Source organism: Rhinatrema bivittatum, chromosome 1, assembly GCF_901001135.1.
Source record: "Rhinatrema bivittatum chromosome 1, aRhiBiv1.1, whole genome shotgun sequence".
Taxonomy (NCBI): domain Eukaryota; kingdom Metazoa; phylum Chordata; class Amphibia; order Gymnophiona; family Rhinatrematidae; genus Rhinatrema; species Rhinatrema bivittatum.
This window is the reverse complement of record NC_042615.1, coordinates 642,733,161-642,752,753: the sequence shown is the minus strand read 5'-3', so window position 1 is coordinate 642,752,753 and position 19,593 is coordinate 642,733,161. Positions and strand designations below refer to the sequence as shown.

At 41.8% G+C, this 19,593-nt stretch overlaps 1 protein-coding gene across 1 annotated transcript in view; it reads right to left on the bottom strand.

The window, feature by feature from the left end:
• ST8SIA4 (ST8 alpha-N-acetyl-neuraminide alpha-2,8-sialyltransferase 4) overlaps positions 1-18,126 on the bottom strand; it is a 324,338-nt gene extending 306,212 nt beyond the window's left edge. Inside the window, exon 1 of the mRNA XM_029572693.1 lies at positions 17,764-18,126. Coding sequence (XP_029428553.1) covers positions 17,764-17,876 — 113 coding nt within the window. The 5' untranslated portion in view covers positions 17,877-18,126. The remainder of the gene's footprint in view (positions 1-17,763) is intronic.
• Between the last annotated feature and the right edge of the window lie 1,467 nt (positions 18,127-19,593).

Here is a 19,593-nt window from a genome sequence, read left to right as displayed (position 1 = left end):
AAAAGACCCTCCCTTCTCCCCAACACTCAACATTAAGTGAGTGCTTTTGGTGTAGTGGAATCCATGACATAAGTCCGGTCTTGCTCAGTAAAACTGAACTCTAGTTACAACATAAATTCAGGAAATATTCAATGATTACAAGAAAAGCCATTCACTCCCAGACTGTTTTAAGGAAGTGGAAAACTAATGGTGTCTTTACAGTCTTACATGTGACTCCAGTGGCTGGAGGTTCCTCATGTGATTTTTGCTCATGGTGCAGTCTTTGGAAAAAAAAAATTCACAGTTCAATGTGTGCATTTTAATGTGGATACAACTAACAGCTTTACAAATTGTAGCACCTAAGGGTTGTCTTATTTACACCCACAATAAACTGTATACTGATAATGCGTAGCAGATGCTCCAGACACAAGTCATGGAATATGAGATAACATAGTGAAGAACTATCTTAAGGTTCAGGTTAATACATTTGTGACTACCTTTTGGAAATGTAGTTTGTCTTGTATCATGTCTTGTAAAATGAGTTAAGAATGATGTTGACAACATAACAAGCAAAATGGAAGTTTTTAGGGCTTTGTATTATTCTTTAATGTTACTGTGGGATGTGATGGCAGCAGTGACATCATCACATCCTTTCAGACATGTGCAAGCTGTTTGTTTGTTTGGGTTTTTTTTTGGTTTTTTTTTAATAGTACATAACCAGTGTTTGGCGGTCATGCTCCAAACCCCTATGCAGTTACAAATCCACTCAAAATGTGATCTAGCATTAGAAGTCCTTACAGTTAGAATTCATATTTCAGGAGAGTTCATTTTTCAAGCATGCACAATACTCACTCATTTCTGAGGATTGAGATAAATGCTAAGATCTCCAACAAGATGGGGATTTTTTTCTTTTCCTTTGTGCCCATTATTCTTTCAGGTTAAAGCACCATTAAGCTTTAACCCGTATGCTCTATGGTATCACTTTATATTTATTTCCTGCCTTATCTTCTTTCCAGCTTGTTGCAAGCTTCCAAGTTCTCTTACCCTGTTGATTGTAACTTTGACTCATTCCTACCTATTGTTTACCTTTCGTATACTTGAATTGTTACCCCAGTTATATTCTTGTTAATTGTAAACCGATCCGATATGGTTATTTACTATGAAGGTCGGTATATAAAACTGTTAAATAAATAAATAAATACATAAATTATTCTTCTAGAGCAATGGATCACTGATAGACTTCAAGGGCCCCAAATTTATATTTCACCTACACCAGCATAGGTGTGTCGCCAAACACCGGCAGGCGTGTCGCGTCTCCTGGTGTCCCACTGCCCCGTTGTACTTTCCTTCTCCCTTTTTCCAGCCCCCGTGGGCCAATTGGAAGCCTCCTTTCTTCCTACCTCCACTGCCCAATGGGAAGCCTCCTTCATTCTGCCTGCCCCCGCACAGGCCAATCGGAAGCCTCCTCCCTTCTACCTGCCAGTGGGAGTAGGAAGAAGGGAGGAAGCCTTTGACTGGCCGGTGAGGCAGGCATCAGAAAGCCCAGGGGTGGGGTGGGAGGAATAGAAGTATTGAACTCTGACAAAGCAAGGCTGCCATGAGAGCCCATTCCCGTGGCGGCAAAGAGGAAAACCCGACCCCGACCAAGCAAGGCCGCCACAGCCCGTGGTGGCGAAGAGGAAATCCGACCCATCCCAGTGGTGGTGAAGAGGAAACCTGACCCCGACCGAGGCCACCATGGGAGCCCAATCCCGTGGTGGCAAAAAAGAAGGCCCACTGGAGTAAAGCCACGGTGGAACTGGAGCCCATCCCTGCAGAGAAGGAAGAATAAGTTTTTGGTGAGAGCTCGTGTGTGTGGTTGTGAATGGGTGCCTGGGTGAGAGCTGGTGTGAATGGAAGCCTGTGAATGGGTGCGAGAGGATTTGTGTGTGATTGAGAGCTTGTATATAAGAGACCATGAGTGTGATTGAGAGAGAGTCTGGTCAGGGAGGTGATGTGTTTCTGTGTGAGAGAGAGAAACTGGTCAGGAAGATGACTGGTGTTGGCCTGGAAGGGAAAGGAGTAGGAGAGTTGCTGGATATGGTAAGTAAAGGTAGCTTTTTAAGTTTATTTTTCTTGATTGACTGCCATTTTAATTATTGGGTATTTTGCAATGTCTGCTGTTTTGAAATATTTTATTGATATTTGGACATGTTTTAATAATTTTTATGAGTGTTTAATTGTTGGATATTATTCTGTTCAGCAGCTGTTTTGTAACATTTTACTATAGCTTTACAATTATTTCTGTGTGGGGCTCTATAGCAGCTTGGCTTATTCTGTTTTCCCAATAGGAAATGTATTAGTGTTTAGGGCTTGGTTTAATAGTTGTATTTCTTAGACAGATTGTTACTGTTTTAGTGTGTTCCATAATACAGGTGTAACTTTGTGCGGGTTAGTTTGTGTGCATTATTGCAAATCTTGAGAGTCTATTAGGTGCTATATTTCTCTTTCCATTTCTCCAGGTTTGCACTGCATGCAGAGTGGCTTTTTTTGTTTTCCATTCTAGTTTCTGTCTTCATATTTATAATTTGTGGTTTTTCTGTACTTGGTGAAGGTCTGTTTTGTGCGTGTGACTGAGGTGAGGTATTTTACTAGCATGTAGGCATTTGTATCAATCTTATTTGTTGTGTTTTCTCAATAGGATATGCATTAGTGGTAAATTACTGTCTTTTCATAAGGAAGGCTATTTTGCCTGCTAGTAAAAGGAGTTTGTTTTTCTTTTATGGTGATGTCATCAGAACCAGAATATCTTTTTTGTATGGTGAGCTGTACGGGTAATGCCCTAGTTCTGCTCTGCACCCATTTTTGGGGGGTCGACGGGGTTCCTGAGGATGCAGAATGTATATTTACATTTTGCCCCGTGATGATCACATGTTCAGTGTGTCACACATGTGAGAACCATCTGTCAGGTGTGTCATGGCCAAAAAAAGGTTGAGAACCACTAACCTACACAACCAATTTCATTCTAAATGAATGATAAACACAGAACTTCATACAAATGAGATAAAGGGCATACAAATCAATGTCATGCATTTTCAATATGGATATCATAAAACCGGATACTGTTTGGAGGCTTTAAGGATCAGGAGTGAATAGTTATTTATTTTAACAGTTCTTTTAGCCCATGACTTCTCAGTCATGTCCAGCATGGCTTACAATAATATCAATGTCCTATGGAGCTCTCTTGTGGACAGATGGATCATTGGGCTTAGGAGTCTAATATTTGGCTTGCTCATCCAATGATAAACTGCCTAGACCAGCTTTTGCCCCTTCAGCCTCTGCAGACTGGTCTCTGCTCTAAATCATCTACTCCATCCATTACTCAATCTTCCTTCCACTCCAAGTCTCCTTTTATACTCCCATTTCCCCACGGGTAGCATCATCCCTTTTTGTATCCCTGAAGCTTTAATATAGGGACCCGAGAGTCACAGATTATGGGACCAGGCTGCAAATTTTAATAGGGTGAAAAGCCTAAAGTCTGTTGCATAGCTCAGCAGTCATAACTTTTGGGTACTACTGGTTGAGAAGTATTATAGAAACCAGCACCTTCAAACCGGAAATTGCTAAAACAGACCAACATGAAATGGGAGTTCAAAAACCAGGAGAAAATTATAAACTAAACTAGATTACAAAGAGGATATTACCTCTTTATATTACCCTATAAATAAAAAAAAAACCCCTCACTGCCCACCCAATACATCACGAGACAGATGAAGATCCTACACTGAGGCCATAGAATCAATAAAGTAATGAAGCTTTGAAGGTTCAAAGAAAACATTTCTCAGAGGTAAAAGGAATCAAACATTTACAAGAAAAGCTCAATAAGAAGCAGGCTCCCAAATCTACCATCTCATTACATATAGAAAGAAAAGTTCTTCCTTATCTCCTGGGTTGCCTTACAAAATTCAGAAAAAAAAATACATATTTTGAACCCCATAAACAAAGGGATGGTAACTTTCAAACCAGCTCGTGAGCTTAAAGGTGGGTGTGTTCATCGGCCCACATCCAGGAATGCATTTATTTTATAACTTGTGTGTGTATATAAACACAGTTATACACTAGCTTTGCTGCGTGCCCATGTGCACCAAATTTTAAGTGGGAGTGCAAATCCCTCTACTACCACGTAAATCAGGGAAATTTAAAAGGGGTGTGCATGACGCCATCCCCAGTTTTACTAGCTCATCTAAGTTCGCCCATTTAAGAGCTAGGTCCTCCAAACCCCTCTAGTTTAATAGCCTTCACGCCTCCCAGTTAGCCCAGACCCTTAAAACCCTGCAGATCTGCCTATTTTTCTTTATTTTTTAACGTACACCTCCTCCAATGCAGAAGTAAACTTACACTGCAGGGGTTCTGGGTGTGTGTCCCGGCATGTAAGCATTTATGCGCATATCTGTTCACATCTTGAAATGCCTATGCCCCACCCAGACCATACTCACGCCCCTTTTTGAAATCTTTGGAGATGTATGCGCTGTGAGAGATAGGCACGTATCTGGGAGGTTTTTAAAATCCATTTGGCGCGCTTGAGCTCGACGTATGTGAGCATCCTCTAATTGATGCGCCCGCCAGGCTTTTAAAATTCACCTTTATCTGAGAAAAATGAAAGAAAAGTCTAAGCACTATATCACAATCCGAAAAAGAAGATAAAGTCACCAACATAGTGGCCCTATGATCTTCACCCACAGTAGTTGACTCCAACAATGCAGAAATATCCAACGCTGAACTCTCTGAACTTTCAATGCACTGGCAGCACAACTCGCCTCAGGCCCACCTCTAACAGAAAAGCAGAAGGCCTTAAGGAAAGAAGGAATCAACCCTTAAGAAATTCCAAGAAATTCACCCATATACGAATTAAATAGTTCCACAAGAGACACCATCGCAACAAGAAAATTCAACATTCTAACAGAATTTTCCAAATTCTGCAATGTACGATGGTCAAGAGAAACTCGAACGATGGACTGGCTATTAGTTGCCAAAGAGTTTGCTTCCAGCTGTAAATAGTGTTAGTTGAAGCCATCAAAGAGGACACAGACAGCTCCACAGAAGTGGGAACCATCCAAATGCTGTCCAGTGTGACAGGAGAAAGATTAGGTTAATGCAATCTAATAGGAGGAAGCACAATGGCCGTACCTTGCTGTAGTGTGGTAGTTGAAGACTGCAAAGAATGAATTCCATCAGATACAGCTTGTAAACTTGTACCTAGGTCAACAGGATTCAAACTACTACCAGCGGTTGGCTACTGGCTGTTCACACCACTCTGTATAGCCTCCACAGATGCTAATACATCTGCCTTAGTCATCCCCCTGTGCCTCCATCCGGGCCATTACCAAAAGGAATTCTAGCACAGACAGAGGACAGCAGTTCTAGAAGAGCAAAGGGAGGATGAACTCTGTTGACAGGGCTCAAGGACACATCCGTACCTACCCCAGGCAGCCATGCTACTCCTTCGGCAACAGCCGCAATGGCACTGACACCAGACATCTCCAGGGGAGGCTAGAAAAGCTCAGGAATCACTGTTTGTCACAATGAAGTGGTCTGAGAATAAGAGGACTTCCCTTTCACTTGAGCATTAGAAGAAATAGAAAATAGGAGAAAAATGCCAGATGAACCAGAGCCTCTCCCATCAAGACTTCTCATAATACCATCTTGAGACCCCATTATACATCTTCTTGTAGCAGCCTTGTCTGCTCAATTTTTTATTGGTTGTGGGCAGGAAAGGATCACAGCATCTCCCTCTGTGTTCAGTTTCTGGGCTCTAAGAGTGAGAGGGAACTTGGCAGTAGTGCTGCCTTGAGGTAGGTTAGAGTTAGACCATTAGTTTTTCCAGAGATGAATTAAGTGCATATTTTATGCAGGCTCCCTGCAACTGCCATCTTAGCAGAGGAGCCCTGTCCCAAGTCTCTGTGGACACCATCAGAGAACCAGGTTTTGCCAACTGAATGTAAGCATCCAAAATCTGGAATTTTCTCTTTTATGACATATGAGTCTATTTTTGAATTGTAGGACCTGGCCTTTTTGTGAGTCACATCCTTTTAAGAATGAAATAATGTATGCATTTGACTAGGTAATCAGTGGGGACTATCCCTTAGCTCTAGGATTACTTCTTCATTAAGACCCCCTTGTTTGGCCTCCGAGAACATTTGGTTCACAGGTATTGGAAAGAGCCTACAGAATAGTTTCCCTTGGCAGGCCTATAATTTTGGGGCAAGTAAATGCCCTCAGAGATGGAGATCCTCTAATGTTATACTTCTGGAACTGGATCCTTTTGCCTGTTGTGTGTCTTGGATAGACCCAGGAAAGCTTTCATAAATAGAGGAGGTAGAAAAAGACTTAAGATTCTAGGACTTTCTGGATTTGATGTCCTTATATCTTTGAACCAAAAATTTGCTCATACAGAAACATCAATAAAATGTTCATGTTTTCTAGGGTTTCTCTGCTGTCAAGTATCCCAACACTGAGAAACCTTAGGGGCCCCACCTTGGTGCTGGCATCTGAGACACCGAGAAGTATGTGTCCCTCATTTTGACTCCGATAAAGAATCCGATGATAAGCTGGTACAGCCATCCACTGAAAGGGTTCCAATCTTTAGCGTCCTGCATGAGCTAGCTCTAAAGTTACCATGGCCTTGGCTTTTGACGATTCTAGTGTGGGGAGACCTTTGGTCTCCCACTAATTGGCCATCGATTCCTGCCATGGTGACAGCGAAGAGGTCAGACCATTTTCCAGCAGCACCTTTACCTTATCCAGAAAAGGAAGGGGTGGGGGGAGCCTTAGTGAGTGTGGTTAGTTTATTTGGGGTTCTGTTGAGAAAGGAGCTGGTTTTTGCTCTTGCACTGTTTAGGTTGGGAGTCGGGAGACTGCCCAGTTCCAGGGCATTCCTTGCCTGGTAGGTGCTATCCTTTCCTGATAGGAAAAAGGACTTTAATAAAACATTTTTCAGGATTTTGATTGTGCCTGGGTGTGATCCAGTTCCTGCTAGTGAGGCAACCCCCGTAACCAAAAGGACAGGAGGGAGAAGACCTAGTGACTCCTTTCCACCCAGTAAGAGGACTGCAGCGATTCCTCACCCAGTGGTAAAGTTTTGGATTTTTTGTGCAAAGTTGTGTTTTTACTGAGGAGGATTTCGGACCACCTCTCCTCAATGTGTGGCTGGGCTGGAAAACCCTACTGGTACCTAGAAAAGGACCCTTTCTCCCAAGAGGTCAAAATGCAGAAGAAGTCCAGAAGAGAAGAGTTCAAGATCAACTGGAGATGCCATCCAGATCTCCACTCCAGGGAACGCATGACATAAGCTGGGAACAGTTGGGAGTCTGTTGGACTGCAGATATGACATTTTTTTTTCGGGATTTAAGAGACTCCTCTCAATAGGTTTCCCTTCTTGACTGAGACCCTTCCCCATAGACAAGAAAAGGGGGTGAGCTGCTCCCAGGGAGTAAGAACTAAGGACACCTTAGTTCTTTTGGGTACTTGCCAGGTTCTTATGGCCTGGATTGGCCACTGTTGGAGACAGGATGCTGGGCTTGATGGACCCTTGGTCTGACCCAGTATGGCATGTTCTTATGTTCTTACCTGCACAGAGTGAAGAAGGAGAGTTCCATATGTATGACCCAGATTGAACACAGATGTGAAGTAAGACAAGCAACACATCCATTGTACATTTATTTAATTACTGCAAATCAAAGTAAAGCTTCTTTTGAACACCCATGTTGTCTCCTGCCTGTTTATACAGCATAATAATATCACCAAAGAGAATAGTAACACACCTCTGTGAGGATGCCCGTTCACCGCCTGGGCCTAAAAAGGTTAACTATAGTACAACTAGAGAGTGCCAACAACCTTTAAAGTGGATAGGTGGATAAAACAAATGTCTTTCAGGAGTACCAACCCCAATCCAAAATCTCAAACTTTCTCAGACGCTGATTATACGACAATATCATGATTCATGAAGAGTGACCATCATACTAGGCATCATCAATGTAGCTTTATACTATAGACTCTGCCTTATATATAATCATCAGTCACTGGTGACGAATGGTTATATATCCACATCAATTTTTTAGCTTTTTTTATATGCAAGAATTATTAAAAGTCCATATGTGGATCACTTAATAGCACAGTGGTTCCCATACCACTAATATCATTCTGGATGGTCGATCATCTCTGCACCTTTCTGTGAGACCATTCTCTGAAAATCTTTCAAGTACCGACTATTCGCCCTTCTGTACTCCCATATTTCACTCCAATCTCCCTCCAGTCTCCCATATTTGACACGGAGATGTGTTTCAGACTTACTAGTCCTTTGTCAAGGGAACATTCTGCATCAAAAGTAGCAAAAGAATTAGCACAACTTTTCCAAAAGAAGTATTTTCCACATTCGCACATATCTTGCCGAACTTATTCCTCTCTAGTAGCGTAGCATCTTGAAAAGCCTTGATCAGTTTACTTACAATATGGCGAATCTGCATTTTTCCTCCTTTCTGATCTGACATCTAAGCCGGAACTGGGTTTAAACTGCACGCCTGCCGGCCCTGCCTGCTATACGTCACTCGGTACCTCCCCATTGTATAGCATATTGCTGTCAATCATCCAACCCAGATCCATCAGTGTGGATTGCACCGCTCAACACAACGAATACCATTCTATGTTAACATTTAAACCGTGAGGTGCCACAGTATTTAGTCGAAAAATCCATTGTTGCTCTTTGAGATTTAGAATTTTATTTGGATCACCACCGCATATATTCTCGCCATCGTAGATCGTCAAAAGTGCGATGCATATCTTTGCAGTGAACTACCATCGGAGCCGAAATTTTATCGGTAGCAATACAACTCCGGTGTTCCACTAATCTGGCTCGTATCATCCGTTTGGTGCAGCCAATATAATAGAGGTTACAAGGGCAAACGATCAGGTAAATGACATTAGTAGATGAACAGTGTAACAATACAATGAATGTGTATGCCCTTGAACGTCTATCCAATCTTTCCCAGTGATTGCTTGCGTGCATTGTGAGCAATGTTGACATGCCCAATGTCCCTGGGGGCCTTTACTGTCAATTCCCCTTAATGGTCTCAAAAAGGAATGTACCAAAACATCAGCCAAATTTTTTCCTCTACTGTAAGATATCAGCGGGGCAGCTGAAAAAATAGCTGAGATGGGCCTTCCCCTAACTCAGGCCCGTCTCAGCTATTCCTCAGTTCTTATACTAATGCCACCCATTCAGTGCACTCCATTTTGGACACTATATATGATTTGTTATAGCTACCAAGTTTATCTTCTGCTTCCGGCTACTTCATCTACCTAGTTCCATTGCCCCTGTTTTATTGTAACTTTGCCTCTTCTTCCATGTTAAGGTTAATGTTATAACCCCTTGTTCCATGTAAACCGATATGATATGATCTGTATCATGAATGTCGGTATAAAAAGTACTAAATAAATAAATAAAAAATAAAAATGTGGCTTTAGTACATTCCAATGTTGCCTAATTAAGGCAGCTATTTGTGTAGGTTTATCCGAAAAAGGTGTTGTGCAAGCTAATGTTGCAGAGTTGCTGTTGGAACCTGTATCAAGAAGTAACCAATCACACGCTGCATTAAAAGCCCATTTCTTAGCATGTTTCACATATTTCACTGGGTATCCTCTGATAAGAATTTTTTTCGCTAAACTTTCCGCCTGGATGCTGAACTCTTCTTTGGTGCTACACAACTGTCTTAAACGTAAAAATTGCCCGATGGGCAAATTCTTTCGTAGATGGTGAGGATGAAAGCTTGTATAATGTAAGTGTGTTCTTTTCACACGGTTTGCTGTAAAGGCTCGTAGCTATTTGGTCATCAACCTTTGTAATGTGAATATCTAAAAAATTCATTTGCATGGGGTGAAATGACATAGTAAATTGTAAATTTACATCTAAAAAGTTTATCCATCTATGAAACTGTTGTAATGAAACTTCATCGCCATGCCATAAGAAGAACACGTCATCAATATAACGTGTCCAGTTAGACGCGAGTCGAAATTCTTCTGTATCATATAGTAGACGATTCTCAAAAGATGCAACATAAAGATTGGCCAAATTTGGAGCCATTGTAGAGCCCATAGCGGTCCCATGAATCTGCTTATACCATACGTTCTGAAAAATAAAAAAAATTTGGTATAATGCCAGTTCTGTAAGGACCACCAAAAATTCAGTAGGGACCCGGTGTGGGCGCTCTCGTGCTTCTAAAGTTTCTTCAATAATATGTAAAGCATCTTACTGAGGTATACTGGACTGAGGTATACTGGTGTAAAGGGCTTTTATATCCATGGTGACCAAAATGGCTTGTGACACATTATTGATGACATTAAGTTTGGTTAGCATGTGCTTGGTATCCTTGCAGTATGAACAGGCTAGTGGCACAAAAGGCTGCAAAAATAAATCCACAAATGTGGACAGTGGTTCTAAAAGTGATCTGATCGTAGTAATAATAGGTCTCCCTGGTGGGTCAATTGGATAGTTGTGAACTTTAGGGACCATATACATGGTCAGTGCTACCGGAAATTTCACCTGCAAAAAATTAGCTACCTTCAACGTCAAGAATCCCACAGCAACAGCATCTTCCACCAAATCTTTAATTTTCACCTGCAACTCCTCTGTTGGATTAGTCTGCAAGACTTCATAACTTTTAGGATTTTGAATATGTGCCAAAACTTTCCCAATATACTCATCTCTGGGTTGGATGACAGTAGAGCCCCCCTTATCGGCTTTTTTTTTTAATGATAATTGACTCATCTTGTTTCAAACTTTGCAAAGCCATAAACTCATCTTTAGATAAATGATATCGGTGTTTGGTTGCCAATGCTTCAAATCTGTTGCAAATCCACTAATATTAAGTCCATGAAAGTTTTAATATGTGGATCAATATTGCCCAGAGGAATCCAGTAGGATTTTGGATGAACTAGAGATGTATCCATTGGAGGTGCCGATTGTGCAAAATATAAAGTTAATTGCAATTTTTGAAAAAATCTAAATAGAGCACATCTACATTTAAATGCATCATGTCAATGGTATGGAATAAAAGTCAATCCTTTATTTAGAACACTTAATTGTGATGCCATTAATGATACTGAGGATACGTATATCACATTGCACTGTGGTTCTGAGATCGCGTGAACGGTCTCTGGTCGATGTCTGGTCCAGTTGGTGGCAGAGTGTACCGGGAAAAACGTCTCCCTTGTGATCAAAAATTAGGACGAAAATTCCCACGTCCAAAATTACTGTAATTGCTGATGGCTGTTCTCCTGAGGACCCAGCAAACGCTACTTTTTTAGGTGGATTTAAATTGGTTTTGCGCTGCCATGGGCAAATACACCCCAAACTATAGTCCTTCTCATCACGTTTGTATTTAGTGATTTTACTGTTTTTTTAATTCGATTCTGAATTTCTCAATACTTTGATTTAATTCATGTAGTTTAAGATCATATTCTTCCACGGTACTATGTTGTTGTAAGAACACTTTAATTTCTTCACACTCTGGACGCACTTATCGGCTAGTTGATTAGTCGTCTCCACAAGTAGCAACATAATGTCCAGAGAACAAAAAAGTTAAGCCATTTCTCCATAGAAAGAATCCACTCCTTGGGACTTGTTAAAATTGGGGAAGTGGCAAGAGGAGAAAGCCCCAAGAGCACTTCTTTTATGTGCCTTTTGACTACCATAAAATCTGAAAAAGGGTTACATTAGAGTCAGAGATGGATAGTCCTAAAGAACCTCTGCTTAGTATAGAAGCTGAGAGCAACATAAAGAGAGGCTGGGCCTATACAGGTAGGAAGGCTGCTTTACACAAAGCCTTTGCCAAGCTGTGATCCAGAGTCTTTGTTTCGGGGATTTTACTATTTCTTTCATATAAGATCACTAGTCCTGGAGAAGGTGCCACTACTCTAACAGATGCTCTTGGGAACAGGGATGGCCCTGAAAAGGATTTATGAGATTGATCTTAAGAGGGGCAAATTGCAAAATTGTGTTGTTGTAAAGTCCATGGATACTTTTCCCTTTGGTCTTTGCAAACTGTACTCAAAGGGAACGTATGCACATACCTTTCCTTTGAAAGTTACCTAAGGAAAAATATCCGCAGAAATGTGCACCTATTTTTTCCACGAATACATTTTTTCCCTGAAAAACAGTGCGAGTAGTTTTGAAAATGCAAATCTACGCGGTACACCTTCCCCATCCTGACTTCTCCTACTTTTTCCTCACAGGTAAAAACAGGGCTTATTGTTGATCCTCATGTGCACTTTTACCCGTATACAGGATGCACAATTTTCAGACAGTTTATTTACTTGGGTAAAATTGCCATCCTCATATACTATTTATTTGTGCAGTTGCACAAATAAATAAATAAATAAATAAATAAATACAATTTATTTATTTCCTTAAATGAAAAGAGGTTGCGTTCAGATCGAACCATGACTCTTTCCACACACTTGGAATGTGAGTCTGTTATATGTTGGAATTGCCATTACTTGGTGCTTTTGGGGGGTGTTGAAGCATTTGTTTCTCGAACAACACCTTTTTAAGGATTTTGACTGGTGGAGGCCAAGACCTCTACACCAACATTACTATTGCTGCATCTCTTTCAGTTGCAGTTTACAATCTTGTCACATAACCAGTTTCTCCATTTTTGAGTTTTTATTTGAGACTGACAGACAAATAGCCTTCTCAGTGAGTACATGGGTCAATGATTTATCTCTATGGACAGTGCCTCTAAATGGGTTTGTCTTTTACATACCATGACAGAAATGAACTTCACTCTTAAGCAAGGGTATGCAGGATATGATCTCAGTCTCTCCTTAATACCTGCACTGTACCAAAGAGAGCTTTGTTCTGGATCTCAGACATAGGGGCCGATGCAATAAATGTGTGTAGAAAGCGGGTGCTGAACAGTCAGCGCCTGCTTTCTTAGGGCGCCATGCAATATTTAAATTAGGGGGTCATGTTAGCAAGGAGGCGCTAGGGTCACTTGCGTGCCCCTAGCGCCTCCTTGCTAACGAGAACCTCATCGATTTTCCTAACTTGGCCACCTGCTTGTTGAGCGTCCATTCCCTGCACCTGCCTGTCAAGTATATTTTTTTTTTATTTTGTTTTTTTAAACTTGTTTCTTTAAGGTTTTCTTCCTACATAATATTGCAACGATATTAAGTAGGAAGAAGTACAGAAAAGCAGTTTTTTCTGCTTTTCTGTACTTGTTTTAAATGTGCTCATCTATTAATGCCTGCTCCAGGCAGGCATTAATAGCCGATTGCTAAATATGCGTCCAAGACACACATTTTTTTTTTGCATCGGAGTGAATGCCCAGTAGCCTCATTCACATGCATTTGCATGTGATGAGCGCTATTAGATTCACTCCGCGTCGGACGCGCGTTGAATAGTCACTAATCCCTTATTGCATTAGGTGATTGATTAGCGCCTATTCAACCCACGTCCAACTGCGGGTTATACAGTGCGCTCAGCTGAATGCACTGTATTGCATCGGCCCCATAGGGTGTAATGTATGTAAACATATTGAGGTGAGCGTGGAAGCACTTTTTAATCAGGCTGGTGGTGCTCACAACATTTATTGATTAATTGATATTTTCAGTCACCTATTTCGATATCATTCTGACACATTTTCCTGGTCTTGGATTGCATTTCCTGGTACTTGATGTTCTTTGTTCTTTCCATATATAGTAGTCGCTTGGTAGTTATACTTCTATTAGCAATGCCGTTCTTGTGGTTTTCTTCCTCCACCATAATTTCTGGTTTTCTAGCATCAAGCTTTTTATCAGATGGTATAGGAATCTGTCACATGATTAAAACTTCTTCATTCTCTGTAATTCTGCCAGGGTCAGGAAGTCAGCACTTCTCTGGCATGGTGATGTTAAAGTGTTTCCAATGGAGGAGCCATGCTACTCTATCATGCCTCTCTAGTAAGGTGTTTGTGGAATTACAATAACAATGTGTCCATCTTGATGATGATGATTTAACTAATGCGCATGACTCTTGGTATTGCACAAATTTTAATTTTTTTGGCTTCCATTTACTCAAATTTACTATTAAACCCTTGTATTTTTGAATAAAATTTGGATCCACAAAATGGAGATAACAGCTATTGCAGCCATTAAGTGACTAATGGAGGTAAGAATTGAATGTATGTTTTTTGCAATGTGGACCCCCAAGTGGTGCTTTAAAAGCCTCCATTTTTGAAGCATGAATTTTTAATTAATTTTTTTTTTTAGCTAAAATGTAAGTTTCTGAATAAGGTTGCCTACAACCTGTGCTGTGGCACAATCAACATGGTGAACTATGGAACAATTTTCCAGTGGAGAAGCAGAAAATCTGACCATAATGCAGCAGCCCCAATTCTAATTCAGGTATCACTCTCTCACCAGCAGATTGTCAACAAATTCACTGGTTGAGGTTATGTTAAATCAGAACAGTAAAAACCACTGATTTTAAAACATACCTTTGGCTACTCTCATTATTATTATTTTTTTTAAGGAAATGGTTTCTGACATAATAATGAAAATACTTTCATTTCATTATGCTGCTGACCAGAATCTTGAAAATATATTCTATAAAATGTACTGAAGTACAACATTTTATGAAATAAAAGATAAATACTCTGAACTTGCAGAGAAGTCACTTGTAATTTTGACCTGGAAGAAAAAAAAATACCAATCACAAAAGCCAATGCTCAAGGGCCCCTATGCTGTGAAATTCTGAAGTTAAAAAGAAAATAAATAAAATAAAACCAACCAATACAATCATATCCCTGAAGGTGATCTTGTAGCCTAGTGGTTAGAAAAGCAGACTAAGAACCAGGGTTCAACTCCCACTTGATGATGCTCTTTGTGACTTTGGACAAGTCACCTCACTCTCCATTGCCTCAAGTGCAATTTTAACTGTAAGATCCTTGGGGACACAGAAACACCTAAATGTAACTTGCTTTGGGCTACCAAAGAAAAGATGAAAGCCAAACCTAAATAAATACAGATATTTCTTATGTGTAGATAAAAATGACATGGGATCACGCCATATGTCCAGTCAACCATGTACATGGCTCAAAGATTGTGTACAACAGAGGCCAAAAGTGAGCTAAAACTCAGTGTTCCTGCAGAAATCATTCAGCAACAGCTCGCTATCAGGGGCCACACAGCTGGCAGGTGCCAGCTACAACAATTGATGTTTTATCTGCTGAATTGTCACTAGTTCTTTGTTTTCATGTGGTTTTTGTATGCAGAAGGCAAGAAAATAAAAGAAAGAATATTAGAGGATGACAAAAATATAGTTTATTATAAAGAAGTAGTGGGAAATAAGGAAGATTGAAGGAGGATTTCACTTTATGGTTTTGTAATGGTCACCTAACTCATCCTTCAAGTTCCTGGGCTCTGTTCACGGACTCACACCATTAATATAACAAAAGAACAATGCATTTTCCATTCCTAAAGTGATCATCAGTACATTATGATCAGGGCCATAACAAGGACGGGTGTGTGTGTGTGTGTGTGGGGGGGGGGGGGGGGGGGATGACACCTGCGTCGGGTATTTCTCCAAGGGGGGGGGGGGAGAAATTTGTCATTAGGTAACTAAATTCGTTATATCTTGTAGATTATGTGTAAATATGTAATGAATCATGCGAAGTCTTAAACCAACCGTTCAACTTAAAAAGGATGTTAGCAATAGCATAACATAGTATGGGGGTGGGGGGGGGGGGGAGCAAAGATTATTTATTGCTGACTATAAAATGTATTACTAAAGAAAAACAGCAGCAGCTTTCAGGCTAGAATGGGTAATGATCTGCCTCCTCCTCCCCCCAACTGACCTATAATTACAGAGTTAATTAAGAAGGACGATCGCTGCCGCGATCTGGTCCGTGCACGCGCTCTTTTCCGACAAACCTACTCCCACAACAAAAGGCTCGAGCTTCTCATCCTCCTCTGAATCTCTTCCCTCGCGCCAGCAGGTGCAAGCGCGAGCTCTTCCTGTTTCTGCAATTAGTGGCAGCCAGCGACTCAGCAAGCCGACCGCACAAGAGAAGAGGAAATCTCACGGCTGACAAACGAAGACAAAAGCGGGGTGGGGGAGAAAATCCCTAGTAACTGCTGCTGCTGCCGCCGCCTCCTCCTCCTCCGCAGTCCAGCGGCGCACAGCTGGCTTAGGTGCAGGCGCGCGAGGGGACAGCGGCGGCTCCCAAGCTCGCGCCATCTGCATGCCCCCCCCCCCCTCCTCCCCTCCCAGCCTGGAGCGGGGTCTAGTCTTACACCCCCCATCTCTTATTGTTTCCCCATCACCTCCTCTCGCTCTCTTTATCCTCTCCACACCCCGCCCCCCCATCTCTAGAAGAACCTCTTTCTCTGTATCCTCCCTATTATCAGCACCTCTAACGCTCCCTTTCAGTCCCTCCTCCAAACCCTCCCCCCCAACCCCCAACCTTGCCCCGGCATCGGTTTCTCAACAACCTTCTCTTTCAGTCCAAGCATCGGAACAGGGCGGACGGAGAGGACCCATCCCAATTTGAAAGCCAGACAAGCGCCCTGCATATATAGTATCTCAGTTTAAAATCTATTTCAGCAGACACCGTAGCACTCATTACGATTCACAGGATCCCTCTTTCAGTAAGGCTACCACAGACAGGCAGGAGCAGACAGACAGACAGACAGGCAGGAGTGGCACAAAGCAAGAGATACCTTTGTCAGAAAAGGAACCTGTGCTGTAATCAGCACACTGAAAACACTTTACTGATCGTTTCCTCTGCTGTTTGAACTAAAATATCTAAACACGATATGAAACAGACATCATCTACACATGGAATACAAATATGTGGGCATTTCTAAACCTTCTTCATAAAGAATGTATAACAAGCTGGGTTATTGAGGAAACAGAACTATATGTATATCCGCTACCGCCCTAAAGTTCTTCACCTGACAAGAAAAATTAAAGTCCTAAACCATTACCTAGATCTTAATAAATAGAAAAAAAAGGAAGGAAACCGGGACCTTCAGAACAGAACGTAAGCGTATGGGATACAATTTATTCGTTAAACTTCTGATGGAAAAAAGTTTTATAGGAAGTGCATAGTTTACTGCACAGCCAGAAAAAAAGAAAGAAAGAAAGAAAAAGGCAATGTGATTTGTAAGTAAACGAGTTCTGTCTTTGGACGCACACACTGAATAATTTAGAGATAAAAGCAAAATTCCCTCCTTCTTGAATGATTACCCACCTTAAACCTGTCATCGGTTCACACGCAAACCCCCTCACCCTCTCCCCAAAACCAGCAACAACAAAAAAAAAACCCCACCAAAAATCTTGCAAGAGTTCTATCATTACATTTCATCAAGCTAATGAACAAAACATCTAGAGTCTCTGTGAAATATTTCCCAACACTAAAGGTAAGATATAGCTACAGTAAAAGGCGGAAAAATTGACATTTCACGAGCAATGTCAATGTCGAGACATTTTGCATCTTTTCACAAAATAGAAGAAAAATAATTTAATTAAAAAAAATCAGATGAAAACAAAACCCCTTAAAATCATTATTTATGTTCAAACTGGTATTTCCGCCAACACTTTTTAAATTGCTCTTAGCAATTACTTCCATTTCAAAGCCACTTCCCTCTAACAGACTAGAGACCTCTCACCACACTAATTATAAAGATAAGTGAAACATCTAGAGAAAATACGTTCCCAATCTCCACAGACGCTAAGGTACATTCTCAAACATTTCTGTACTTTGCATTTACCCTGCGAGCTGCGTTTCCTGATGCTCCTCAGTTCTTGCAATTTCTTTTGTCTTATAGAAGATCAGCAGAATACTTATTGTGCAAATCGTCCACCTTTTCCTTATTGAACGCATGTCGCTTTCCAAAAGGCAACTTCCCCTTTGCTTTCTTTGGGGGAGGCAAATGAAACCAACGAAAACAATTGCATGAAGAAAGTGAGTAAACGAGAACCGGTCCTATTGCACTGCACGTCAAGCTTCGGTCGGGCTCCTCAGCAAGACATCCCTTTACACGGGATTTAACCAAAGGCGCAGCACGCCGTCCAACGAGGAGGGGCCGTCTCTCCCCTCGGCTCCCACAACACCGCTCCGGCTGGGTTGCAGGGCGTCAATTGGCGCTTCCCTCCCCCTGCCTGTGGGGGTCGCGAGGAGGAACGTTCGACCAATGGGCGGGGTGGGGCGGGGCTTGCTGCCGAACTTTCGAACCTCTTTGGCTGCGGGGCGGTGAGGAGTGTTAGCGCGCGCACACTGCCGGCTTCCGCCGTAGAGGTTGGGCTGGTGCCGGTGTCCCTAGTATGGGGCGTTTAGGGCTGGACAGTGCTGTAGCAATGGCTATAATGTTTGAGAAGGGAAAGGCAGGACTGGAGGGAGGGTGCATGTTATGGGACTACGTGCCTCTCCTGAAAATAAGGGCTTGTTTCTCGTTTCAGCGCGCCTTCTCTGGGGAGTAATCATGATAAATGGGCCGCCTACGCTGCGCAGAGCTATTATTCACAAACTGGTGGTCATGCTTGTGCCTTGGAATTGCAACATAACGCCGAATACATCAAATTAGAAATATACATATATTTTACTGTCCCAGTGGCTCTAAATAGCGGTTTCACCAGCAGACTCTTATATTGACTTCCTGTAGTAAAGGTAAAGTTGAACTAGTTTCACAAACCGGCTGGGAAATGTATTCATGGAGATCTATTTTTGATTGCTTCTCTGCCTTCCGCGCCCCCCCCCCCCCCCCCCCTTTCCTCAGGTCCTTTACTTACCTCCCACTGTAGACCCCGTGCATCTCTCTTTCTCATCCCATCTAGATCCAGAGCATGTATCTCTTTGAGTGGACTTCAGGTGCTGCAGTGTTTTTCTGCTCAGCATGGGTCCAGGGTGGGCTCATTTAGCCTGGCTTTACCTGCTCAGCTCCTGGCTTGGGAGCACTGGTGCCTTGCTACAGGAAGGGTGGAAAGGTCTGGACCTAGGGGTGGACGACCTGTACCCCCACAAAAGGCACCACCATGCTAAGGAGTGCTACTGTGATTAAAAAAGCACCCGCTCCATCTAGGCTGACCTCTGTCTGTCAAAGCACTGCCCTTCAACTGTGTGATAGTCTTGTGTCAGACACAGGACCACCTAGACTGAGCACATCCTTTGACTGCAGTTGAGAGAGAGAGAGAGAGAGAGAACTCTAGTCTTTGCAAGGGAGACTTCACCTCTGCATGGTAAAATTGTGATATATAAGCCAAGGCTCATGAGAAAGAGGTGTAAAAAAAAAATCTCATGTGATGAATATTTTAGAAGATTTGCATATTTGATAAATTATTTGCCATGGATCTTTATAGTATACAAAAAGCAGAAACTGACTCTTGCAAATTCCACAGTTCTATAGGAGAGGATGGTTTTTAAATGTAGATTTATTTTGCACAAACAATTTCCATTAAATTTCATATATCTTTGCAGACAATATTGCAAACATTACTGCTGGGGAGGGGGCCCCAGCAGTAATGTTTGCAACATTTTCTGCAAAGATTTAAAATTAAATTGTCATTTTGATTTCTCTGCAAATTTTGTGCATATATCTGTTCTA